The following is a 25,607-nucleotide window of genomic DNA, read 5'->3' on the forward strand; positions in this document are numbered from 1 at the left end:
AATCGATTACATGACAGGGTGCAGGCACACAATTTGAATGGCAATAACCATCAACTAGGGGGGGGGGCATAGCTGTCAACCTTCCCTTTTTTTGCGGGAAATTCCCCTATTCCAGCGCTGTTTCCCGCTGCTATCCCGGATTGTTAGATATTCCGCAGGCTGTCCCCGGGACAGGTGAGGCTGCTGATCGCTTATTTTTGAGGCTGCTGATCCCTTATTTTCAAATCTGAAAGTTGACAGCTATGGGGGGGCTGGACCCCTCAAATATTTTATTGGGGGGCGGCGAAGACTCATCGGCTTGACTCCTATGAGGGGAGGGGGAAAATTCCAGCAAACCGAATTACGGCCTTGTTTCTTCTTGGGCTCGCCAAAATCCGCCATCATTGAAGGAAACGAACCTTCCCCGCCCCTCTTCTATCAATGTGCCCCGTTGTGAGTTTGATTCCTCCCGCTTTGAGGTGCCATCCCCACCCCCGAGCATGCGCAGAATGTCTCCTCTTTCCTTAGGGAACAAGCAACCGATTTGCTACCAAGCAGGGCTGAAGCACTCCAATGCCTCTCATCACCGCATAGTATAACTAGATCGCCCTGGAGCTGCCTTTATATCGGTGGGGCTCCCTCCTTCCCGAGGAAGCGGAGGCAGCTCACTCCGCGGTGGCGTCCGCCTGTTTGCTGCAGATCCTTCGCGATTGCACTGGGCGAGGAGTTAGCAATGCAGAGTTGCAAACTGCAACGGTACAGAACACCACCCCCGCTTCCCAAATGGGTCCCTTTGCCCCAGTGTCCTGTTTCCAACCGCAGCTAGCCCGGAGCCGCAACAAGGAGGCGGAAAGCGGGCAATACGAAGGCAAGACCTTCCTCGTCGGCAACAGCGGGGTATCCTGCCTCTGGACATGGAGGTTCTCCGCGGAGTCGCGCGTCTTCAGGAAAGGGGCCGTGCATTGCCTCTCGGGCTCTTCTCCGGTGGGAGCCCTTTCCCCGCTGCGGTGCTCCCGTAGTGGCTCCAGCCGCCGCTTCTTCCAGCAAGTGCCCACTGGGCGGGGCGACCTGGCGGAGGCTCCTGCCAAGCTGGTTGGGCTGGGAGGTGCAGCCGGAGACACACCCCGCTGGGCTGGCCCGACCGCCGCGCCAGGAAGGAGAACGGGCGGCCGCTCCCTACCGCCTTCCCCTCCGCCTCCACCTCCTCGCCGCCGCCCAACGGACGGAGCGGACACTCCCCTCCCGCGTTCCGAGCAGCCGCCGCAGCCTGAGAAACAGCAGCAGCCTTCTCGTCCCGGCCGGACGACCGACGGGCTCCGACTAGACGGAACCGCCGCCGCTCCCTCTGCCTTGGCTCGTCCTCATGGCCACCCCGGAGGAGATCGACGGGGCGGGCGTGGCCCGGCCCCACTACGGCTGTGAGTCTCGGGCCGAGGGAGGGAAGGGCGCGTTGCTTGCGGCTTGAGAGATGCCTCGGGCCGTCGGTTTGCTGCCAGCGTCTCCTCCTCCGCCGGGGCCGCTTTGTTGGAGCCCAGGCACAGCCCTTACTGGGCCCGGAGGAATCGTTCCGACTGGCGGGGAAGGAGGACGCTGGCTCGCTTGGCCCGGGGCTGTGGGTTTATTTGGCCGAGCAGGAAGCCGGGCCCGCTGTGAAAGTCTCGGCGCCCCCTGCCTCCCCATCGCCCCCTCAACATGGCGGGCGGGCGGGAAGCAGCGCTCCCCGGATTGCTCGTGTGAACGGCCTGCCTCGCCGAGCGGCGCGCGTTTCTCTCGGGCTCGTTTGCACGCGCTGTCGCTTTTCGCGGGGTTACGGGCTGGGTCCCCTGTTGGGCATCTTTGAGCGAAGCAGCCGCTTTCTCTCGCGCTCTTTCTTTTCCCGGGAGGGCCGGGGGGGGGGGAGAGGAAGAGGGGGAGGCCCGATTTTAGGGGCCATGGGGCGGGGTAAGGACCGCTCCCCTCCCCGAGCAGGAAGGGCGGCGACGTGCAGCTCCTGGGGCGGGTCCTCGGCACAAACTGCCCGTTCTCCCAGCTCCATGGATGCCTCGCTTCACCAAGCGCAGGAGGCTTGGCTCCCACCGAGCAGGGTGGCAGCCTTTGGGCAAATAAAACCTCCATGATTGAGGGCAGTCTACCTTTCCACGTGGGCGTCAGCGGATAACTCGCTGGTCCTGTGAGGAGGAGTTTCAGGGCTGGACTAGATGCAAAAGGTGTCATACCAGCGAGGCAGTGCTTAGCCGCCCTCACATTTTGTAGGAGACACCTTGGCATCCCAGGGAAGTACTGAGAGCTAGAAAACATTTGGAAGAGTCCCAATATTTCAGTGTTGCTGGGCTCAGGCAACTGTGTGTTCCCTATTTCTTGTGAACTCTGTGGATGACACTCCTTTGTGCAAGTGGATGAAGCTCAAGGTTTCTGCCTGCAGCTGAGTGCTGGCTTTAGGCTGGAAATGGGTCTGTGTAGGGGGGCGGCAAGTTAAAGAGCTGAACCTTTGCTATAACCTGTTGGATTTCTGCCTGCTAATCCAAGCTACCCTTTCCATGTAGAAAGTGGGGGAAATGAGCTGTCCATTTTACATTGTTTGCCAGCATTCCTGCAAAGACCTGAAGGTTCTCCCTACCCCATTTCATCCTCCCAACAACCCTGTGAGGTAGGTTAGGCTGAGAGACAGGGCTGACCAGGGATCAGCCAATGAACTTTTGGGCTGATGGGCATTTGAACCTGGATCTCCCCACCCCAATCCAGCAGTCGGTAACTATTACTGTACATCAGTCTGGCTCTCTGTATTGGTGGCAGAAGGGGGATTTTTAAAAATGTCGAAGCCGTACTTTAAAACCCACATTCTTTCATAAGTCATTGTTGCTACTTTTTGTGGGTGGGCTGCATGAATAATGCTGCTGCCAAGTTCCTGCTGTGTCAAACTGCCAGGAAATGGCAGCATCGAAAACAGCCACAGGATCTGTCTACAGGCAATAAGGATGGTGGCTCTGTCCTTTCCTATCTCTCCAGGCATAGTTTCAAAGCTGGCAGCAGGAAGGGATTCCTCTTTGGCGGTTCTGGAACTGCCGTCTATAGAATCAGGCCTGGCTGGCGAGGTGCAAAAGAGGCTATTACTATTATTTATTAAATTTGTATACCACCCTTCATCCTTAGGCCTTGGAACGATTCACAGACAGTGGGGTTTGTCTGTTGCAGGGAATGTTTATGAGCATCACCAGTTTTTCTTCTGTGAAATGGGTACTTCGTGGTGGCCCTGACAGATTTTAAAAAATATATCCCTGGGCCCAGAAATGCTGGGGACCCCTGCTTTAGGGAGAGTACAGCCCTTCCAGAGCACGTGGAGCACCACCATCCTATCAGATGGTTCTTCTACCTTGTCAGGTTGACTTTTCAGTTTACTGGGCCTCATCCAGTCCATTATTGTTTCCAAACCCTTGCCCGACAGATATGGTTTTCACCAGTGGATGAGCTCATTCAGTAGCTTCACATATAAAGGTTGAAAAACATGGGGGCAGAATGGCAAATATCATGGGACAGAAGTACAGTCATACCTTGGGTTATAGCCGCTTCAGGTTGCGTGTTTTTGGGTTGCGGACCGCTGAAACCCGGAAGTACCGGAATGGGTTACTTCCGGGTTTTGGCGGTTGCACATGCGCAGAAGCACTAAATTGTGCATTCGCAGAAGCGCTGAATAGTAACCCGCGCGTGTGCAGATGTGTGTTGCGAACACTGCGGGTTGCGAACGTGCATCCCGCACAGATCACGTTCGCAACCCGAGCATCCACTGTATCCACAAACCTCTACCTGGAACTGGCCCAGCAGGTAGGAGTGGATGACCCTGTTAGAGGCAGTGAGGCATATGTGGGTGTATATATACTATTCATTTAAACACACCCCAGAAATAATCCCGGGAACTGTAGTTTGCTATTCACTGAGCTACAGTTCCCAGCACTCTTACCAAACTGCAGTTCTTTGTGGGATGGTATAGGAACGTGCTGTCAATTACAGCGTGCAGCTGTAATCTGAGCCAGGACTTTTCAGCTCCAGGGTTGGAACTGGAGCATCTTGTGTGCAAGTCTTGCTCATCCTGGCTGCTCAAGGGGTGTCAGGATTGTCTCATTCGGATGACTGAAGCAATGAGTGTGTCTTGAACTGAGGATCTTCTCCCAAACAACTATGTTAAAGGAAGCTATTTTAGGATCCTCTGATTTAAATAGTTGCCTCGGAATATAATGTGCACTTGTAAAATATAATAGAATTGTGGAGCTGGGAGGGACCCCAGTGGTCATCTAGTCCAACCCCCATGCAGTGCAGGAATCTTAGCTAGAGCATCCATGACAGATGGCCATCCAACATCTTCTTAAAACCTCCAAGGAAGGGGAGTCCACAACTTCCCGAGGGACACCTTTCCACTGTCTTATCTTGGGTCCTGCAGGACTCGTTGAGAGGCGCAGGGCCTTTTTGGTTGTGGGGCTAGTGCTGTGGAGTACCCTCCCACTGGAGGTCCTCATTACCCCACCATTATTGCCTTATCTCTCCAACTAGATTTGATTGATACTTTTTTAAATGTGGAGCATGGGACTGTTACCAAAGTCACTGAACTAAAGCTGACTTTCCTACACAAAGGGAATCAGTGGGGATCTTACACCTGAGGCAAAGTGTTATAAATGTTACGATCTGTCAGATATATTTCTGTGGCAAATTATGAATATTTACCACTGTCAGCCAAACAGCCTGGTATTTTTAGATGCAGGGAGGGAAGGTGCCCTTCGCTCTATTCTCCCAGAGGAGTCAGCAGAGCATTCTCATGCCTCACTTTGGCCGGACCATTCCTTTTCTGACTCATGGAGAAACGCGTTTCTGCTCACAAACTATCCTCCCATGCTTCTGGAAGGTTCTGGGCACTGACTGGTCAAGATCTCAAAGTTTTATACAGAAAGTGCCACTGAGAAGCCCCGCCCATTTCCCAAAAGCTCACTTTGCCTCAAATCAAGTAGTTCTGTAGTGCAGAATCTCAGGTGTTGGTCTTTAAGGTGTCGCAAGACTCCTTGTCTGATGCAAAAGGCATGTGGGCTCCAGGGGCCGAAGTCTGCTTTTTGCTTACAGGATTTGGAGTGGCTCTGTTTCATGGCAAACCAGGATGCTGTAATTATTATAACATTCAGTTAGTAAGCTGGCTTGTTCAGCAAAGAGAGGAGGATGGTGATGATGATGATAATAATAATAATTATTATTTTATTTGTACCCTGCCCATGTGACTGGTTGCCCCAGCCACTCTTGCTGCCTCTGCAAGAGTCACTGATTTGTGTCTTGTCTCCCCCCAAGGCATGGGGTTAGTTTGTCTATTTCTTGTGAATGGTTGTGAGCATAGTCAGGAAGTCTCAGAAGAACTTTCAGTTTCAGGCAGTGCAGTGGCTTTATGTTGTCATCAGCTTGTTTTTTATTTGTGGAGGGGGGGGAAGGGAGCACACTGAATGTAAACTGCTCACCCTGTTGTCACAGCAGGTGTGTGCACCTGGCAAGTCTGTCCTTGGACTGGCTCTCTGGATTAGCTTCCTCCTCTGCTGGAGCCTTGGGCCTCTGCTCTGCGTGGTGGAGCCTTATTTTAGTACTTTCTAGGGTGGGCAGGATGCTCCCTGCACTGTGCTTTTGGTTGGCGAGCGTCTTCCCAGCGGAGTCTGGGGTTAAAATCCTGCTCCTGGTTTTTGCAAACAAGGCAGCCCTGGCAATCTTCTTGCCTAAGGGGTGAGAGGGTGGGTAAAAATGCTTTAAATTAAATACATAGTAAAGTGGTATAGGGGGGGTTGACTCCCCATTTGTTGCTTGTATTGAGGTGGGACTTGGAGGGAACAGGTGAGCTATTCAAAAAAAACCAAAAACAAACCCTTGGCACTAGCTGTCCTGTTTGGGGGGAGTGGGTGGGGTGCCGGACCTTGGGCACTTCTGGGCATCCAGTGAGGCTTTGCTCCTTCAGCTCCCAACACCTCCCACTTGAGGACGACCCCCTGTTGAGCTGCACTTTGCCTCGGGGCCTTCTGGCTTCCCTGGACTGACCCTGTCCTGCCTTTTTGCAGCTGTCCTGGATAATGAGAGGATGACTGCAGAAGAGATGGATGAGCGGAGACGGCAGAACGTGGCCTACGAATATCTTTGCCACCTGGAGGAAGCCAAGAGGTAAGGGGGCCCTTTCAGAGGGGTGGTGAGCCCCATGCTGCTAACATGCCCAAAGGGTATCATTGGCTTAAACCACCAGTGGTGCTCATTGCAGCTTCCAGCTGGGGTGGGGAGAGGAACAGAGCATCTCTGAGCTGTTCGACTTGCTGCTTTGTTGCCAGGCCTAACCTTTTGCAGAAACAGCTGCCCCGTTTTCTGGCACCTAGAGACAGGCCAATTAAGCTGCTCCGTTGCTTTCTCTTTGGCTGTGCCACTCCCACCTTCAGTACCCAGTGGATTATTTTTGACCTCTTTTTACTCCTTTTGCTTTCAAAGAAACCATATTTTCGTATCATCTGAAGCTGCTCTGGAAACAAATAGTATTTTAAGCATAAATCAGCATGTGGTCGCCAAATTAATGAGTGCGATTACGGGGCAGAATAATACTGCTGGATACGAAAGCAAAAGGGTAGTGGTTAATAGCCTGGAAGATAAATCAGGTTTGTGGGATATGTCAGAAGGTGAGGGAAGCTTGGGGTTTAATAGGGAAGCTGCTTCCTGCAATGGGGGGGGGGATGTATCAAGTGTGTTTTGGGGTTGGTTATGGGTTGTGTTTGATCTCTGAACTGGCCATGGAACTACAGGAGTGGAGAGGATTTAAGAGCAGGTTCAACACTGCTTTTGCGGTTACTTGAGGTGGATTGATGATGTCTTACGGTCCAGAGGCAGTTCAGGTTCTCCTGCTCTAGGAAGAGAGGAAGCTGCCTCATACCATTGGCCCATCTAGCCCAGTGTTGTTTACAAGGCAAGCCCAGGATTTCAGGAAGTGGTCTGTTCTGCCTGGAAGTGCTGTGGATCAAACCCAGAGACCTTCCCAAGGTAGAGTGGAGCCACCAAGAAGCCTTGCCCTGGAGCATCTTTCTCTGAGCATCTTGCCCCCTGCCCCCTTGGGGCTTCGTGGGAGCCTTTTCTGTGACAAGGCAAGCCCTGGAACAGGAACCAGAGCAAGGGGTTATCTCCACTTGCCAGACTGGTGTCCGGTCTCCCCTCCAAGCAGCACCTGAGATTTGGGCTGATGGGGAATCCCTGGCCCACAGCTCCCATGAGTTCACCCCCCACCAGCAACATTTGCTGCCCAAATTTGTGCGATGTGGTTGATCCTAACCACCTCCTTCCTCTGTCTCTCTCTCTCTCTCTTCCTAATATGACACAGGAACTGTTGGGCCAAGAATGAGATGAGGAAGTGACTCACGTTTTCCTCCCTCCTTTCTTTCTTCCGGGCCCAAAGTGCAGAGCCTGCAGCAGCCTTGCAAGAGGCTTTGCGCTTCTGCAATTTGCGAAGCCTTTCCAGTTAGAAATTTTGGTTTGGTTAGTTGGCAATAGAGTGCCCTCTAGGCCCTTCTCAGCTAGTTTCCATCTCTTAAAGCTGTTGACAAAGGGCTCTCCTCTGAAGGGTGGAGAAGTTGTGGGGAAATAGCTGGCCGGGCTCAAGTGTTTCGTGAACTTCGCCTTGGATTGAGTAAATCTGTGGAGCCTGAAGCTATGATGGTTCCTTTGCCCAGTGTTGTTGAAGTGGATGCAGTTTGTAATCCACAGGGTAGGCAGCTTGTTGGATTGTCTGATTCGGGCAGCCAGGTGAGAGACCCTTTGATGCCGCCTGTCAACCAGTAGTGGGACCAAATACTTTCGAAACGGGCCATAACAAATGGATCAGCACTGCCCACAGAGTCATGTTGGTTTCCATTTATTTCATTGGCCAATGAGAGAGCGTCTCTCTTTTTCTGTGGGTCATTAATCATTCTGATCTGACGTGAGCGATGGATGTGAGAGACTCTCTGATTGGATTCTTAGTGTCTGTCTGGATTTCCTGCTGCAGTCATAAATGTGCTTGGACATTCCTCTTTTCCCTTGTGTTCGATCTGGCTTGCTCTCGTGGTGTTTTCTGAAAAATCTGTAAAAGTAGTTTGCAAAAATAAAACTAAACCTTGGTTTTACCAAGGATCCTCTTGTGGTTGTTCTGCTGCTTTGCCATGTGCAGCAAAAGGTCGGTATTTTTGGCTGGTAAGAGCATCTGCCCTGTGAAGCGTCAGTGGGCTCTGCTTTGTGGACACTGTAGTTGCGGAGCAGCAAAGGCAAAACTTTCACTCCTGCCCTCATGCTGATCCGCAGTTGATCCATCTGGGGACGACAGCCTTATTTTGTGGATGACCTTCTGTTCCTTTGGGGAATAGACTTGGCATGTACAGAACTGCTGGCAAATAAACAGCCAATTCCAGTTTGCTGCTGTTGCAGTTTGAGGCTTAAGTTCCTAGAATCCTCACAGTCTGAAGAGACCTGGGCGGCTGGCACTGATGCAGGATGTCCTCGACTTCATCATCCTTGGTCAGAGGTCGCTGTCCGGGAAGGTGTCCTCTAAGGAAATGAATCTGCCACCTTCCAGCTGCTCCTGGACAGTCCATGCCTCCAGGAAGAACTATTGCATAATATATGCATATTATTTGTATGCTGCGTTTTCATAGTTATAACTATGTACAAGGTGACTTACATGAATAAAACCCACATAATTACAAACGTAATAAAAGTAGTCATAAACAATAAGACCATCAAAAGTACACAACCCATTTAAATAATTTTCATGTAAGTCCTAATAAGATCTAAAATAGACAGTTTTTTCTTCTTTTCTCTATTTTTACTTTTTCTCTTTTTCCTTTTCTCCTTTTTTATCTTTGTTCTTTTTCTTTTTTCTAATTTTCTTTTTCATTTTTTAGTACATGTTTTTTCCCCTCCTTGTTATTTGTACAATTGTTTTCTTTTTGTACGTATGTAATAAACCACTGAGCCTAGGGCTTGCCGATCAGAAGGTCGGTGGTTCGAATCCCTGCGACGGGGTGAGCTCCCGTTGCTCGGTCCCAGCTCCTGCCAACCTAGCAGTTCGAAAGCACGTCAAAGTGCAAGTAAATAAATAAATAGGTACCGCTCTGGAGGGAAGGTGAACGTCGTTTCTGTGCGCTGCTCTGGTTTCGCCAGAAGCGGCTTGGTCATGCAGGCCACATGACCCGGAAAACCTGTCTGTGGGCAAACGCCGGCTCCCTTGGCCAGTAAAGCGAGATGAGCGCCACAACCCCAGAGTTGTTCGCGACTGGACTTAACTGTCAGGGGTCCATAACCTTTTAATATGTATATTGCAAATAAAATTCTTTAACCCCCCCAATAACCCCCACCAAACAGTACCCACAACCCAATGGTTAGCCGTAGTTCCTTCTCCTTGTAATTTGAGCCCATGTTGGCCCTGTTCTGGTGCAACCTATGTCATAAGGGATGAAGGCCAGCTCAGCTGATTCAGCCCTTTACTTTTCAGCTTTTGGGACATGCAAGGTTTCCACTGCTGTGCCATTCAGAAGTTCTAAGCTTGTTCCCATTTTTAAATCCTTTCTCTACAGCCTGATAGATAAAAGCAACTCCTGTGTGGAGGCACCAGGCCCTTCCATCGCCTGAAATGCTGCTCTCTGCTTCCATGGCCAGGGTTGGGAGGGAGGTGAGCTGGGTTGTGTGTGCCATATTCATTCATATACTTCATTAATATCTCAGATGTACCAGCAGGAGCCTACAAAGCAATTTTTTTAAGCTTCTGTAATTTTTTCTTTGAATTGCTGTGGACAGGTGCTTATCAGTGTGCCGTACTTCTGCCCAGAGGTGCTGCACTTCTGCCCAGAGTTCCTCATTTTCTGGCTTGGCAGCCTCTCTTCCTTTCTCTAGCATACTTGGCACGATAGACACCGCCAGCCTGCTGCAGATTCCTTTTGTCCCCCTTTCCAATCTCACAGGGCTTCTCAGTGGTCCTTTTCCGAGACAGCAAAGTGGAGACCAGTAAATGGTAAAGTACTACTGCCAGGTTTGGTACTGTGATAACTGTCCCCTTAGCCCTAGTCTTTCTTCTTCTTTTTTAAAGCCCACTTTTGCTTGGGCGTGGAACAGCAGGTGCTTCCCCCCATGGGCCACTCCTGCCCTTCTCCTACATAGAGAGGTTGCTGCTTGCCTGAACAGGATGAAGTTGAGATGGAAGGAAGCACAGACCAATTTCTTGGCTTCTTGGCCTTTTTACGGGGGGGGGGGGACTTCCATCTTCCTTGCCCACCTGGGTTTGCAGCTTTACTCTCCTAGTTTATAAACTGTCTGTAAAACTCTCAGTGCATTGATGTCACAGGCTCTCTGGGAAGTGGGGACAGGGATGGCTGCCCCCCCACCTCAATGCCTCTTCCCTGAACTTGCCTTGAATTCATAGAATTATAGAGTTGGAAGGGAGCTTGAGGATCATCTAGTCCGACCCACTGCAATGCAGGGATATGCAGCTGCCCCATATGGGGATCAAACCTGTGACCTTGGTGTTATCAGCACCATGCTCTAACCAACAGCTATCTAGATTCAAGCCCCTCCTCTCTGTGTAAAGGTAAAGGGTAAAGGGACCCCTGACCATTAGGCCCAGTCGTGGCCAACTCTGGGGTTGCGGCGCTCATCTCGCTTTATTGGCCGAGGGAGCCAGCGTACAGCTTTTGGGTCATGTGGCCAGCATGACTAAGCTGCTTCTGGCGAAACCAGAGCAGCTCACGGAAACGCCGTTTACCTTCCCGCCGGAGTGGTACCTATTTATCTACTTGCACTTTGACATGCTTTCGAACTGCTAGGTTGGCAGAAGCAGGGACCGAGCAACGGGAGCTCACCCCGCCGTGGGGATTCAAACCGCCGACCTTTTGTTCGGCAAGTCCTAGGCTCTGTGGTTTAACCCGCGTCCCTCCTCTCTGTGTAGCTGGGAGTCAAATGGCTGGGGCGTCTCCTGGGGGCCGATACTTCTGCCTTGGCTAGCATTTGCCTCCTTGTGCCTTCCTGGTTCCTCTGCCTCTGACTGCCTGTATCTTGCTGCTGCTCTTTGCAACACCCACCATCAAGACTGGATAAATCCCAGCAACTATCTAAATTAGGCAGCTGGTCCCCACCCCCCCACCCCCGAATCTAAAACCTGATGCTGGTCCTTAGCCATTTTTCCAGCTCTGAGCCCCAGCCCTGCATGTCTGGGGGATCCTGGGAGGCTTTGCAGTCTTATGCCCTCCAAGTTACTTGCTAGGGACTTGTACATGCTTGACAGTCGGGAGTTTTCAGCAGGTGCCTGGGCTTGTTATCGGTGGGGGAGGATCCTGCGTTTTGGCAGCTGACAACAATGGGGCTCCACACACCTGGCAAGGATCCTCCCAGATGTGCCGTTGGAGATTCTGAAGCAGCAGCAGCAGCAGCGTGCCCAGGCTGATCCTTTTCTTCAGCTGCCGAAGGAGGGCTGTTGTCTTCTCTCTCTCCTCGCACTTTGACTTGCTGTGTGAAGGCTGGCCGTGCGCACCAGTGTGGGCGAGCCAAGTGTGTCAGGAGGATTCAGGCCACATTGACGCAGAAAAGGGATCTCCCAATTCCCCACTCCCAGCTGCTTGAGCGCTGGCCTGGTGTTGCAACCACTGACCCTCAGACAGCCTTTGGAACAAAGCACTCGCTGCTTGCCTGAACAGGCCCTGTGGTGTGGGAACTAGACCTTGAGGCCTTCAGGGCAGAGATCCTGGCTTTCTTTCAAGCACAGCCCATGAAGGCCCCTTTGTGAGTACCGAGTGAGGACAAAACACCTCTTGGAAGAGGAAGTAACGTTTCCCCCCCCCCCCCCGACATGCGTCTTGCACAAGAGAGCCACTCGCAGCAGGGTTTGCACCATGTCTTCTAGGTAGGAGACTGTCACCTTCCTCCCAGCACTGGGTTCAGTTTCAGGCTCTGCTTTGGTTCTGGGCTTCTTCAGGGCCTGATGAGCAGTGGCTCATTTGGCCTTTGGAGTCCTTGCCCCTCTCTCTTCTCCCCTACCCCAGCTCTGGTCCACCCAGAGTTCTCGGTAACCGCAAAGCCTGTTGGTGTTCCACCTCCTCTGAAAAAAATATTTATGTCGGGGTAAGAACCTGTTGTGGCCCTTGGAGTGCCCTTGGTCACCAAAGTCCCTGGCCATGATGGCTCTGCGTAATGGCATAATGCCTTAGGCCAGTCCCCCCACCTTTCTTGTTGAAAACAAATACAGTGGTACCTTGGGTTACATACGCTTCAGGTTACAGAATCCGCTAACCCAGAAATAGTGCTTCAGATTAAGAACTTTGCTTCAGGATGAGAACAGAAATCGTGCTCTGGTGGTGCGGTGGCAGCAGGAGGCCCCATTAGCTAAAGTGGTGCTTCAGGTTAAGAACAGTTTCAGGTTAAGTACGGACCTCCGGAACTAATTGAATACTTAACCTGAGATACCACTGTATTGACAGGGTTGGCTGCAGTCAGAGGTGGGCTCTTTGGTTGCCTGCCCAGTCAAGCTCAGCTTCCTGGCGGGACAGCGGGACAGCTCTCCAGCTGAGGCACAAAATACTGATAAAATACTGCATAAACATGACTTAAAAGAACCCAGCTGTAACAAAAATTTAGTTGTGGTTTAAAACGAAACGTTTCCAGCCTATAGTTCTCACCAAGATGGCACTCTGCTGCTTTCTGCTCTATGACCCTGCTCCTCTGCTTGACTGTTTTCCCCTTGTGACACTGGAGGTTCTTTGCAGTGTCAGGTTGGAGAAGGGAGGTGGACTCATTGTGGCCCATTGTGAATTGGAAGATGACCTTGAAGAGGGCTTGGGCAAGGAGAAGATGTTGCTGCCTGCTGCTACCGCTCTGCACAGATCACTGCAGCTGCCAAGCGGCCATAATGGCCCTGGGGCCCAAGAACCAGGTGGTGGGTTCTGCTGCTGTGCTGAGGGAGAGACCCTGCCATGCATTTTGAGAAGCTGGGTGCTGTGGTCTTCAGGGCAAGATATTTGGGATCGTGCTGGAGGGGAGGACTTTGCTCCCTTGAACGGCTGAGAGCTGCTTTGAATCTCACGTGTCTCTGGTTTTATGGCTGTGGTTTATTTTTTCCATTGCATGCTGCTTTGAATACATGTTGGGAAAATGGAATGATACGCAAAAAGCACTAGGAAGCCTCAGCTGAGGAAGCTTCCAGATGAGAGGCGCAGCTCAGGACTCGGGCCTATGGTTGCCTTCACTTCAGGGCTGGCCCAGTGGTGTGCTTGTGTCTGGAGTCCCAAGACAAAGGACCTCTTGGGGGAGATCTGGGCAGAGAAGTGTTGATCTTTTGGGGGCCTCAGGGCCCCTCTAGCTGTTGTCAGACTCCAGCTCCCATTGCCCTGGATGGAGGGCTGGGAGGGCAACAGACCTGGCCAGTCACCCACAGGCAGATGGGCTGGTGGAGGTCAAGCGCCTGAGGAGTGAGAGGCCAGAGGAGGTCAAGGTCCAAGGCAGTAATGGAGGGCTGAAGGTGTCAAAGAGAGGCAGGGGTCATGATCCATGGCAGGCGCTGTAGAGAGAAGGAAGTAGAAGGGCAGCCCACCTGGCTGGCAGGGTTTTTTTAGGAGGTCAGTTGCCTCCCCAAAGGATGGGGCTGCAGCAACTGCTCTCTAAGGCTGAGGCTGCTTGACCCCTCCCTCAGGGCAGGGGGATGGAGGCTGCCTCCTCCTTGCAGCTGATGAAGGTGGCTGGAACATCTCCCAGAACTACCTGGCGCTCCTCCTTCCTGCACCTAGTTTTCCCGCACGGGGAGGGCGCTTCAGGGGAGGCCAAACAAGTTGGACGGGTTTGCTTTGTTCTTCTTGCCCTTCAGAGGAAACTCCTTCCCACTCCCATTTTGTCCCTGCTGTGATGACAGAGTTTTCTGGATTTGTTGGTTTTGATTATATGATGGGCCTTGATTACCGTTGCAGATGCCTTGCCTTCAATCTGTAGATCAAGGGTTGTGCCCCGTGCTAGTCTTCCTCTGAGTATGCTCGTTGAAATTAATGGGCACAGCTAACATAGGGCTGTGAATTTCAGTGGTGCAACAAATAATAATAATAATAATAATAATAATAATAATAATAATTATTATTATTATTATTTATTATTTGTACCCCGCCCATCTGGCTGGGTTTCCCCAGCCACTCTGGGTGGCTTCCACAGAGACCAAAAATACACTAAAATGTCACACATTAAAAACTTCTCTGAACAGGGCTGCCTTAAGATGTCTTCTGAATGTCAGGTAGTTGTTTATCGCTTTGACAACCGATGGGAGGGCATTCCACAGGGCGGGCGCCACTACCGAGAAGGCCCTCTGCCTGGTTCCCTGTAGCTTTGCCCCCAGCTCCTGCCAACCTAGCAGTTCGAAAGCATGCCAATGCAAGTAGATAAATAAGTACTGCTGTGGCGGGAAGGTAAACGGCGTTTCGGTGTGCTCTGGTTTCTGTCACGGTGTTCCGTTGCACCAGAAGTGGCTTAGTCATGCTGGCCACATGACCTGGAAAGCTGTCTGTGGACAAATGCCAGCTCCCTCGGCCTGAAAGCGAGATGAGCTCTCCAACTCCATAGTCGTCTTTGACTGGATTTAACCACCCAGGGGTCTTTTACTTTACCTTTTTTACAGCTCAGCTGCCTGTAGAAATGGGAATTCTCCTGGTGCTGCTGACAGGTTCTTTTTCTGCACTTGGTGTCATCAGGCTCTTTTTAGATCATTTATATTATGATAACATATTAAATATGATATATTAAAAGTATCTCTAAGCTGTTTACAGAAAACTGAAGCAACTACAGTCAACTTAAACAAAATATTACAAAAAATACACAGTTACATGTAAAAACATATTAATGCAAAGTTTATAATATATGAATAAATCAATATCAATTCATTTTCCTTCTGACACATCCTCCTCCTCTGCCTTCAGCATCCAAACAAACTCTCAGCTCACCCACAAAATTCTCACAACGAGAAGGGTTCCTGGAAACAGTGAACCCTAGTCTCTCACTCTAAACTTGCTTTTTATGGGCAGGCTATATGCAGAAATTCTGATTTTAGTATGCTGGCTGTTTGCCATAATAAACATGGGTGATGGGCAGGCCCAAGATGGATGGCTGCCCACAGCTTTGTCCCATTCGGCTGTCCCGTCTGATGAGAGAGCTTGGGGGATGTGCCCCCCCAGCATCTGACCTCCTCTTCTGCCTCAGAGAGTCCTTTGCTTCCCTTTGAGAATCCCTCCTGCCCGGCTCCCCTTGGCAGGGCCGCTGTTTGCCCAGAGAGCACCCTTCTCTTGCTGCCTCCTTGGAGGCGGAGGGAGGAAGCAGTGCATGCATGAGGCTCTCCTGAGAGTTCAGGAAGGCTTAGCCTTCTAAGGCAGCCCTGTTTAGGGAAGCTTTTAATTTTTGATGTATTACTGTATTTTAATATTTGGTTGGAAGCCACCCAGGGTGGCTGGGGAAGCCCAGCCAGATGGGCGGGGTATAAATAATAATTTATTATTATTAGTATTGGTATTAGCCACCTTCTCAACAGGTGCTGTTGGCGTCCTGCAGCAGAGACTGGTGGCTGAAATGGGGAGGGGTTTTCCGGGTGGGGCTGGGGCTGCCCAGAGCACCTGTTTGTCCTAGCTGGGGTGCATGAAAATGGGGGTGTTTCCTCAGAGTGGGCCCTTTTCCCCTGCAGTGTTAAGAACAGAAAACATCTTGCCTGAGCGCTGGTCTTTCCCAGAGCCCAGCTGCGTTGCTTGGCCTAACTCTGCCAGCACATTCAATGCCACAGCAGCCACAGCAGGCCTGGGTGTGGCCTGGGATGATGTCATGCTTTAAATTTGGTAGCAGTGCCTGCCTGCCTGAGCCGCTCACTGGAAAGTTTCTTTCGGTGGGTGTAGGAGGAAGAGGTTGGAACTGAGCAATCTGAGGATTTGGCCAGAGTTTCTGTGAAATGTTGCTTCGTCCTTGGAAAATAACTTTCCGTTTCAGGACTGCCTCCGGGTGGGCTGGATTCCTTTTCCTAGCTGTTTCTCCGTGTGAGTCTAGACAAGGCAGTTTCTCTCGCACAGATTCACCCTTTCCAGAGGTGTTTTTAAGAGGCAGCCTTCCGCTCCCCGTGCCCCCCCAAAAGCTAACTGAAAGGAAAGACCTGTGCAACAGAGGAAGGGGTGTGGCAGTAGCTGCCCCACTTTCGGAGCTCATGGGACTGTCGGGGTGGAACAGCAGGCCTTCCAGCCACACTTTCCTTTCTGCTCCTTTTCCTCCCAGAGGCTTTTGGTGGCAGACCAAGTCCAAATCCTTCCCTACCTCTCTGCCTGGCTCAGAGGGCATTGGAGAGCTGGAGCCAGCCAGGACAGCCCACGAGCCTCTGGCTCGGAAAGTGGGGAATGGGCCTTTCTGGAGGCTCCTAAAAATAGTTGTTCTCAAAGGTTTTCAAGAGTGTGCCAGCCCTTCTGGAGCCTGCTAAATCAACCCCCACCCCACATCTGCCACCTGCACTTCCTGTGCTGCTTCTTCCAGTTCCCTGCAGTGCCCCACCCCCAAATTGTCTGTCCAGCTGCAAGCTTTGGAGGGCTCTCCTCCTCCTTTCATGGTGAAACATGTCTGGCTGGCGTGTTTGGGTATGTTGGGTTCTGCCTCTCTTCCCTCCTCCTTTCCTGAGCATTGTAGACTTATTTGTCAGAGGCTTCAATGGCTGGTTTATTCCCCCCCCCCCCGCCACCCAGCATGAGGAGCTGACAGTAGGAGGCAAGTGCCCCTGTCCCCCCACGGGCACATGCAGGTAGGGAAGCAGAGCCCTGGCCCAGAGGGAGGGAGGCAGGGAGGGCTGTGGGTCCCCCAGGGCTTCCACTCCACAGTTGGCCTGGGGAAGAGATGCCTCTGCTGGGGTCCTCATCAACGTTCCAAAACTTTCCCCACGTTAGGGCTGAGAAGGAGCTGAGGGTACCTGAGCTCCTGCGGCTCCCCCAGGCAGCTGCTAGTGGGGATCCAGCATGGATGGTTCAGGGAGGCCACAGCCCCCCCTGCAGAAGCCAGAGATTGGCTATTACAAAGGCAGCTGGGCCCCTTCATTCCCCTGCAAGAGACTTCTTTGTGGCTTAGACTCATTGCTCTATAGGAGACAGGAAGGGGCTCAATTGCACCCCCTCTTCTGGCATCATTTTACCCATGCAGAAAGCACCTGTGCCCACCTGCCCCACCATCTTGGAGGATGCCTTGTGGCTTGTTTTTGTAGCCCATAGATGGCCCTTGGCTTACATTTCTTCTTTGGATGTTGCCTCAGACCTGGCTGGAGCAGGCCGTGAAGAGAGGGAGGGGTTGGGCAGCTGCCTTCCCTGGCAATAAACAGGAAGGGGGGTGAAAGAGAAAAGCACCCAGCAGAGGAGGAAGTGCAGAGCTGTGGTTTCTGGGAGAAAAAGGATGGGACCAGTTGTCGCTGGTTCAGCCAAAGTCACCCCCTGCAGATGCGGTAATCCTGCTGCTTCCTGAGTCACCCTTTGCTGTTTAGTATTCTGTAGTCGGAAGGAAGTTGTTGCCAAAGCAGCTCTGCCTGGAAGGTCTTTTCTCGGTCCTTTTGGAATTGAGGGGGCAGAACCTGAAGCTAGCTGGATTGTCTTCACTATGACAGCTTGAGGGAAGCCAGTGCAGTGACTGAAACACACTGTACAACCAACACCCCTGCGAGGAGGGCTGCTGCTGCTGCTGCTCAGTCACTGGGCAAAGAGGCTGAGGGTCACCTCTGCTTATGCTCTGTGGGATGCTGTTCAGCTGTTGAAACCCAAGGTGGTGAACAATGTTCTCAAAGGAGTTTGCCTTGGCTAGGGCTAGGCGATATATTGTTCAAAACTGGTTTGAAGTCCATATCATGATATTATATTGTTTTCCTAGTTTTTGACCTGGATTCAATATGTTGTGTGTGTGTGTGTGTGTGTGTGTGTGTGTGTGTTATGCAAAAATCACAACATGGGAAAAACTGTGAAGCCAACCAGTGCATCTATATATCTCCATCCGTATTTCAGTCATTGTGATATATCAGAATATTGAGATGTTTAGCTGGTGGTATATCACAAAGTTGAAAACCAGATATCACCCAGCCCTACTGTTCACCTCTACATAGTTCCATCTTTATTTCAGACATCGTTATATATTGGTATATCACAATGTTTAACTGGTGATATATCACAATGTTGAAAACCAGATATCGGCCAGCCTTAGCCTTGGTGCCTGCCAGCTTGATTCTTGGCCATCTTTACTTATAACAGGTAGCTGGAGGGGACCACTTGGCTAGAAGGGCCAAGAGACCATTATTAATGGCGGTGCCTCCTTGTGAGAACCGGCAGTGGCAGGTGACTGACCAAGGAAGCCTCTGCAGGAGAGAGAGTTCCTTTCTGGGCCAGGTGCTCAAGCAGGTGCTTTGTCTGTGTGCAGGTCCAGATGCTCTTGGATGAGGGTGTTTCTGGGCTGGACTCCCAAGTGGGGTCAGGAATGCAGTTCCACAGCCCTTCCCCACCGCAGCTGATCTTATTAATTCCTTATGAGCCATCCTTGGTAGTTAATTGTTGAAAGGCAGGCATGCAAGCAAGCATAAAGAATAAAATGCTAGAACTGGGTGGTCTCTTTCCCAACTCACGTCCTTCTTCCCCACCCCTCCCGCTTGCAGGTGGATGGAGGCCTGCCTCAATGAAGAGCTGCCCCCCACAACGGAGCTGGAGGAGGGGCTCAGGAACGGGGTCTACCTGGCCAAGCTTGGAAACTTTTTCTCCCCCAAAGTGGTTTCTCTCAAGAAGATCTACGACCGGGAGCAGACCAGATATAAGGTAGGCAAGCATTTTTCTTCTGTAATGAGGCATCTCGCGGGGGCAGGAATAAGCAATCGGCCCAACTGCAGCTGCTGGAAAGCCCAGAGCAGGATATATGAGAAGATGTGTCACAGTTGGTGTGCCCCAATTTTTATTTCATTTCCTAAAAATTGGTGCATGGCTTTTCACTAGCAATAAGAAAGTATGCAAATAGTCTCAGTTTCGTTTGTTGATCACAGAAAGTCTTCCTTGGAGTATGGGATGCTTTCTGAAGGCCCTTGCAGCTACGGTGAGGCTCAGGCGGCAGCTTTTGCACAGAAATGTGTCAACACGACTCCCACCCCCACCCCAAATCCCTGGCTTCTGGGGTGAAGGGGGCTGATCCACCTGAACACAGTCTGTCTGTGTGCATGATGCTTCTCCGTTGTTTTATTTATTTACTTATTACCTGCCCTTCACCCTAAGGTCTCAGGGCAGGTTACAATACTAAAACACAATACCAAAAGCAGTTTTAAAGAAACTTACAATGCACCTTCCTTCACATCTCCCGCTTTTTCCTCTGCGTTTCAGGCTACGGGCCTCCACTTCCGGCATACAGACAATGTGATTCAGTGGCTGAATGCAATGGCAGAGATTGGCCTCCCCAAGGTAACTTTGCCTGGACTGGGAACGGAAGGAGTCTTTGAAGGTGGGGTGTTGGCAGAAGAAATAGGCACATGGGAACCAAGACCGGAGCACTCCAAACCACTTTACCTCTTCACTCCAGGTTCTTGGCATAGTCGTCATGTTTCTACGTCCTGCCAACTCTTCCTTGCTGCAGAGTGCCCCCTCTCTTCTCCCTGTTCCCCCCTCCCCACAAAAGGACTGAGCTTGTGGGCACAGTGGAGTGAGCTCTGTTTTGCTCTGCCAAGCATGTGGCGGAATCAGTGAGCCTTTTTCTCTTTGCGTTCAGATTTTTTACCCAGAAACAACAGACATCTATGACCGGAAGAACATGCCACGCTGCATCTACTGCATTCACGCACTCAGGTAATCACACAGAGGGGGGGGGGCAGGTGAGGCGATACAACAGATGATGTTTTGAGGCTGGAAGAAACATCCTTGCCTGTCTGCCCCTTTCTCTTTCTCTCTGTCTCTTAGAAAGGTAACAGGCACCAACAGTCTGCTTCCCAGCAGAATCAGTCAATTCTCACTTTCCTTGCTTTGTTGGCAAGGAAATGCATTCTTTTCAACTGCCTACTTAAACCCCATCTGGGCTTACATTATGTTTGTTGATTCTATCAGAAATTAAACCATGCACCCATAGTTCCTGCCTGGAAAACTGAACATGCTAACGCTAACAGTATACAGTATTAGTTTCTAGGGTGGCCAGAAAAGAAATTAAACTTTTTCTGCATCGGTCCTGAATCGGTTGTGCTAACTCAGCATGGATGGGTGATAAATCCTGCCCCCTACAGAACAATTCCCCCCCCTCCCGTTTCTGTCATGGTGAGAAGCTATTTATTCTTGGGAATTTAGGGAGTCTCCCTGCTTCTAATTTGCCCTGTTCTGGCAGGGGGAGATCTTCTATGTGCAGAAGACTTAAGGGCAAGAGGCAACTTGAATCTAAAAGTCGTAAGAGGAAGAGATCCCAAAAATTTCCTTCAAACAGCATTTCTGTGGCTTCTCCTTTAATCTCCCCCAGGGGTTATTATTATTATTTTATTATTTATTGAATTTGTATTCCACCCTTCATCTCAGGAGGTTCATAACATAAAAGCAGTACAAAAACTCAAAATGCATAATAGAAGCAAGAGAAAGAACAAACCAAACCAACCCCACCCCACCCCACTGCCTGATCGTCCTTTATTTTCCCTCAGTTTGTACCTGTTCAAGTTGGGATTGGCCCCGCAGATTCAAGACCTGTATGGCAAAGTGGACTTCACAGGTGAGGGGAGCTCCTGCCTTCCTGTCCTTGAGTCGGTCATGGAGGAAGTAGCTCGAGTTTTTGTTTTTGGAAAGGGCACCGTCTGGCTATTGGGTTGGACAGCAGAGCCTCCCTTTGCTTTCTGCTAAAGATCAAACCCCAGACTTGGACCAGGCCTTGCCTTCTTGAGTAGGGGCCTTCCCAGGTGCTATCTCCTCCACCAGTGGCTGGACCTGTCACTGGGATTTGTGGATGGCAGGGGGGAAGGAGATGGGGAAATAACTGGCTGCCTTTTTGTTGAACCCTTGACTGGCTGGCTGGCTGCCTGCCTTTACCAGGTGTTTTCAAAAGGGCATATGGGCAAATCCTGGGGCTCACCTGCTGGTCCTTTTCCATTGTGCTATTCCAGAGGAGGAAATCAGCAACATGAGGCTCGAGCTGGAGAAGTATGGGATTCAGATGCCTGCCTTTGGAAAGATTGGTGGGATTTTGGCCAACGAGCTCTCTGTGGATGAAGCAGCACGTAAGGGGAAATGGGTTTCACCCTTTTCGGGTTGGTCGTATGAGATAGAGCACTGCCATGGAGACATAATCTATTGGAAGAATTAAATATGATGGAAGGGATTCAGTCTGTAAAAGTGGCAGAGATTTTATATCACGCAGGGCCTGGAGGTTGCCTTCTGAGATGAGCACCTGTTTTGCAGCCACGGGTGCTTGCCAGTGTTGTGCTGCCAGAGCTCCTGTTCTCTGCCCAAGTGCCCACGTTCTCCTCCCAAGAAAAGGAAGGGGCTTGGGCTTGTGGGGTTGGGTTGCTCATTGAGCCATCTCCAGGACTGTGACTGAGCAGAGCCTGTGCCTGGTGTTTCCTCCAGTGCATGCGGCTGTGATTGCAATCAACGACGCCATCGACCGCCAGATTCCTGTTGAAACGTTTGCGGCAATGAGGAACCCCAATGCCATGTTGGTGAATCTGGAAGAGCCCCTCGCGCCCACCTACCAGAGCACCCTGTACCAGGCGAAGCGGGACAAGACAGAAAATGCACGGAACAAGGTAAAGTTTATTTTGTATACCGCCAAATGACCCAAACCTCTATGAGGTTTGCACGTGGCACGTTCTGCTCCATATTGTGGAAGTGCTTAGACCTGCAGCTGGAGAGATTGCTTTGATGGCTTCGACCCACAGGTGCCTCAGGGTAGAGCAGGCTTGCCACAAGGTGATAGCTCTGTCTTGTGGGGAGGAAAGGCTTGCCGTGCCCTGCTCTTCTCTCACACCTCTCCAGGGCATGTGCTTGAATGAGCGCAGTGCCAGAACCTGCCGATGCACATGCCGCATTATGCTTTTGAATTAAAATGGGAAAAGTCTCTTTGCCTAGGAATCGGGACTTGCATGGAACTTGGCAGGAAAGTGACCTAAGCTGAATTTCTTTCTGTCTGTCTGCAAACCAGACTGTGATAGTTAACACACAGCTTTTCCTATAAAGCTCAAAGCAGTAAAGAAAGTGTGATTAAATTGTTACTCTCCCCAGGCCACCCCCCCCCTCCTAAGCCACATGTCTCCCCAGTCCAGTTTACTCTCCTTGAGTGTTTTTGTGTGGTAGGATGTGCACTTGATGTCTGGCAATGCAAATTCTAGGTTTGTGTAGTAACTAGCCTACTGTGAACTGTGCAGAGGTGAAATTTGCATCAGTTGCTCCACCCACTTTTGCCTCTGGCCCTGTGCGCTGCTGGTATGTGGCCTCTGGAAGATTGCCTAGATAGGAATGCTCCCTTCAGTTTAGAAATGCTCCCTGACACTGCAGTAAATTGATTGAATACACGTTTGCAGCGTTGGGATGCAGCTCTGAAAGCTGGTATTGCCTTGCAGCCACGTGTCTTGCACAAGATGCTTCAGTCATTTCTTGCTAGTTGTTTGGGAATGTGCCTCTGGCAGCGCTGCTTGGTCCGGGAGGAGGATTGGGGGGGGGACACCAGGGAATGTTCCCTTTCATTGCAGGAACTCGGTGTTGAGTCTCCAAGCACCTTCCTGCTTTTGGGCAGTGGGGAGGAAGGCCTAGAGGCCCTTGCAGCAGTGTTTCCATGTGGGTCTAGTGCATCCGCCAGCCCATTTAGCCCCATGCCAGCACCTCCCAGCTTGGGAAGCTTTTGCCGCCCCACCCCCCAGGCAGCTCTAAGGAGGTGCTCCTGTCCTGACTGCTGTTTTCTCCCTTCTTCCTTCAGATTGCCTCTGAGGATATGGAAAGGGAAAGGGACGTGTATGAAGAGCTGCTGACTCAAGCAGAGATCCAGGGCAACGTCAACAAAGTCAACAGTAAGCCCATCAGCCCCATCCTAGCACTCCTGGCTTCTTTATGAGACACTCTTTGCTCAAGAAGCTCCTTTAGGAAGCAGAAAATCCCATCTCTGGATGCCCACCCAAAAAAAGACTACACCCCTCCCCAAAAACTATGCTCCAACACCATCCTTCTATGTGGGCTCCATTTGCCTCATGAATGTGCCTGAGATGCTGAACTAGAGACTTAGCTGGGAGCAAGCAGCAGGATGGGGGAGGCAAAGTGCCAGGAGAGACCATCCTCTGTCCATATTGCCACTCCCTCCCCCACTGGCTTCTAGAACCTTCTGTTGTGCTCTGGGACATCTCAGGCATGGGGAGCATTTGGGGTTCTGCATGGGGTGGTGGAGGTGAAGAAGCCCTCCTGAGGAGGCCTACCCAAGGCCATCTCCCTCTAGCTTTCCTTCTCTTTCTCTCTCTCCTCAGCCCACTCGGCCTTGTCCAAGATCGACCTGATTCTGGACCAAGGAGACGCTGTCACATTGTACGCTGTCCTGTCATCGGCAGCCTTGGGTCTCCGGGGGCTGCGGCCGGAGAATAGCGACTGGTACCTGAAGCAGCTTCTGAGGGACAAGCAGCAGAAGATGGAGGTAGGGGAGCCAGCGGGTGGGTGGTCCTGGCGCCTGGCTCACAAGGAGCTCCTTCCGCTGGTGTGCACTTGGGACCCAGGATGTCTTAAGGACCAACAACACAGACCCCGTGAATACATGGTGGCCCTGAGCAACTATTAAGTTTTTGTTCAGCATTGGCCACTGGCTTCCTAATCCGGTTGGCCTGACCTATTCTTGGTCTCTTCTCCAAGAGCAAACTTCCTGTTCTGCTTTGAGATACTGCCCAGCTGCTGCTCTCCATGTTTGGCCAAGCGCTGGGAATTGTGGGAGGCGTTTCACAGAATGCTGCTGCTGCCTCCTCCACGTTCCCGGTCATGAATAAGGGGGTCAGCGGAAAGGAAATAAAGGGAGGTTCTGGATCTGCTGGGGATGTTGGAGGCAGTGCAGACAAGTCTACTCTTTCCCCTCTCAGGCCGGCAGAGCTGGGCCCTTGCAGAAGGAGGAGCTGCAGGCCGGGGTGGACGTGGCAAACAGCATGGCTCAGCAGTACCAGCAGAGTAAGTTCTCCTCAGTGGGGCCCCTGCAGTTTGGGTTTTGCAGCTGGACAGGGCAGGCCTTTCTTGTGCTTCAGCTGGAAAGCAAGTCCTCTATTCAGCCCTCCTTCCTCCCTTCCTGCAGGTTCTGAGGGGTGTCTGGGCAGGGGGCTGAACTCCCACCCAGTTTTCTTGTGACTGCTGTGAGAGCAACCTCCCCAGCTTCACTTTTCCTTCCATTAAGAACACGCCATCTCACTCTTTCTTTCTTTCTTTCTTTCTTTCTTTCTTTCTTTCTTTCTTTCTCCCCTCCTCATCTTTTTCTACCTTCATTTGTTTAATGTGTCTGTGGCTGACACACCCGTCCATTTCCCCTCCCCTGTGGCCCAGGTGCCCTTGAGCATCTTTCCCTTGGGATGTACTGGCACTGCTGGGTGGGGTCAAGTCCTTCCCTCCCACTACCTCACTCCCTTAGGGAAGAACCTCAGGTGAAGCATTGTTCCTGTTGTGAAAAAAGCAGTCCTGCAGCCCCAAAGGAACCGGTTGCCTTGGGCTCTGCTGTGGTTGAAGTGGACAGTTTCCCCGTGAGGGGAAGGCATGGTGCTTTGCTGCCTGCTGCTTAAAGCAGCCAGATCTCCTTGTTCACCTCTGTCCATTTGGAAGAGGAAGAAGCAGGTCAGCCTGGCATCCTCCCTAGGAGTTGTTCTCGGGGGCCAGCAATCTGCCATCGCTGTTATTCTTCTTGGTGCACCTGGCTTGTTCCTGGCAAAGGGGGGTGCCTCCCTGCTGGTATGCCCAGAAGCCTCCAGGGGAGCAAAAGCTTCAGCCTCTCACCTTTCCTTTCTCTCTCCTTGGGCTCCCAGGATTGGCAGCTGTGGGGAGGATCAACACAGCCATCCGCAACGGCCTCGCTGAGAAGACAGTGGTGGAACTGATGAACCCCGAGGCCCAGCTGCCTCCAGTCTATCCGTTTGCTGCTGAGCTGTACCAGAAGGAACTGGCCACCTTGCAGCAGCAGAGTCCGGATGTAAGTCCCTTGAAGGCTTTTGCTGATGGTTTGCTTTTAAGTTGCCCTTGTGAGACGTTGTTTGGGCATTCCTGCCAGGGCTGTGTGCATCCGTGAGAAATGCATGTTTCCCTACTGCATGTGTATGCAGTGTTGAACATGACCTTTGCAGGATGTGGGATGTGAACTTGACAAGAAGCTCTTCCAGGAGCTGCATGTGCAAGCATGCCGGCCACTCTGCCTCCCAGGGGCACCTTCATCCTTCTCTCCTCCTGCAGCATCGCTGGGACTTCATGCTGGGATGAGCATTTGGGGAAGGTGGAACAAGCTGTGCTTGGCTGTGCCTGGCTCTGGGCGGGGGGCGGGGGGGCTTCTTGGCTGGCTGGCTGAACTTGGCGGGGCGGGGGGTGCTGAGGTTTTCTCCTACCATTTGCTTCTGAAATACCTCTGGTATTTTTGCCGATGTGGTGTGGGCTTTTTCCTCTTGTCCA

At 51.5% G+C, this 25,607-nt stretch overlaps 1 protein-coding gene across 1 annotated transcript in view; it reads left to right on the forward strand.

Moving 5' to 3' along the window:
- Positions 1-1,169: 1,169 nt before the first annotated feature.
- Positions 1,170-25,607, forward strand: part of IQGAP1 (IQ motif containing GTPase activating protein 1) — a 47,206-nt gene continuing 22,768 nt past the window's right edge. The window contains exons 1-12 of the mRNA XM_081170824.1: positions 1,170-1,397; positions 6,051-6,150; positions 18,653-18,809; positions 19,362-19,439; positions 19,744-19,820; positions 20,651-20,718; positions 21,107-21,220; positions 21,570-21,748; positions 22,915-23,005; positions 23,453-23,616; positions 24,050-24,134; positions 24,974-25,137. Of these exons, the coding sequence (XP_081026950.1) occupies positions 1,343-1,397; positions 6,051-6,150; positions 18,653-18,809; positions 19,362-19,439; positions 19,744-19,820; positions 20,651-20,718; positions 21,107-21,220; positions 21,570-21,748; positions 22,915-23,005; positions 23,453-23,616; positions 24,050-24,134; positions 24,974-25,137 (1,332 nt within the window). The 5' untranslated portion in view covers positions 1,170-1,342. The remainder of the gene's footprint in view (positions 1,398-6,050; positions 6,151-18,652; positions 18,810-19,361; positions 19,440-19,743; positions 19,821-20,650; positions 20,719-21,106; positions 21,221-21,569; positions 21,749-22,914; positions 23,006-23,452; positions 23,617-24,049; positions 24,135-24,973; positions 25,138-25,607) is intronic.

This window comes from Podarcis bocagei, assembly GCF_964188305.1.
Source record: "Podarcis bocagei genome assembly, chromosome: 14".
Lineage (NCBI taxonomy): Eukaryota > Metazoa > Chordata > Lepidosauria > Squamata > Lacertidae > Podarcis > Podarcis bocagei.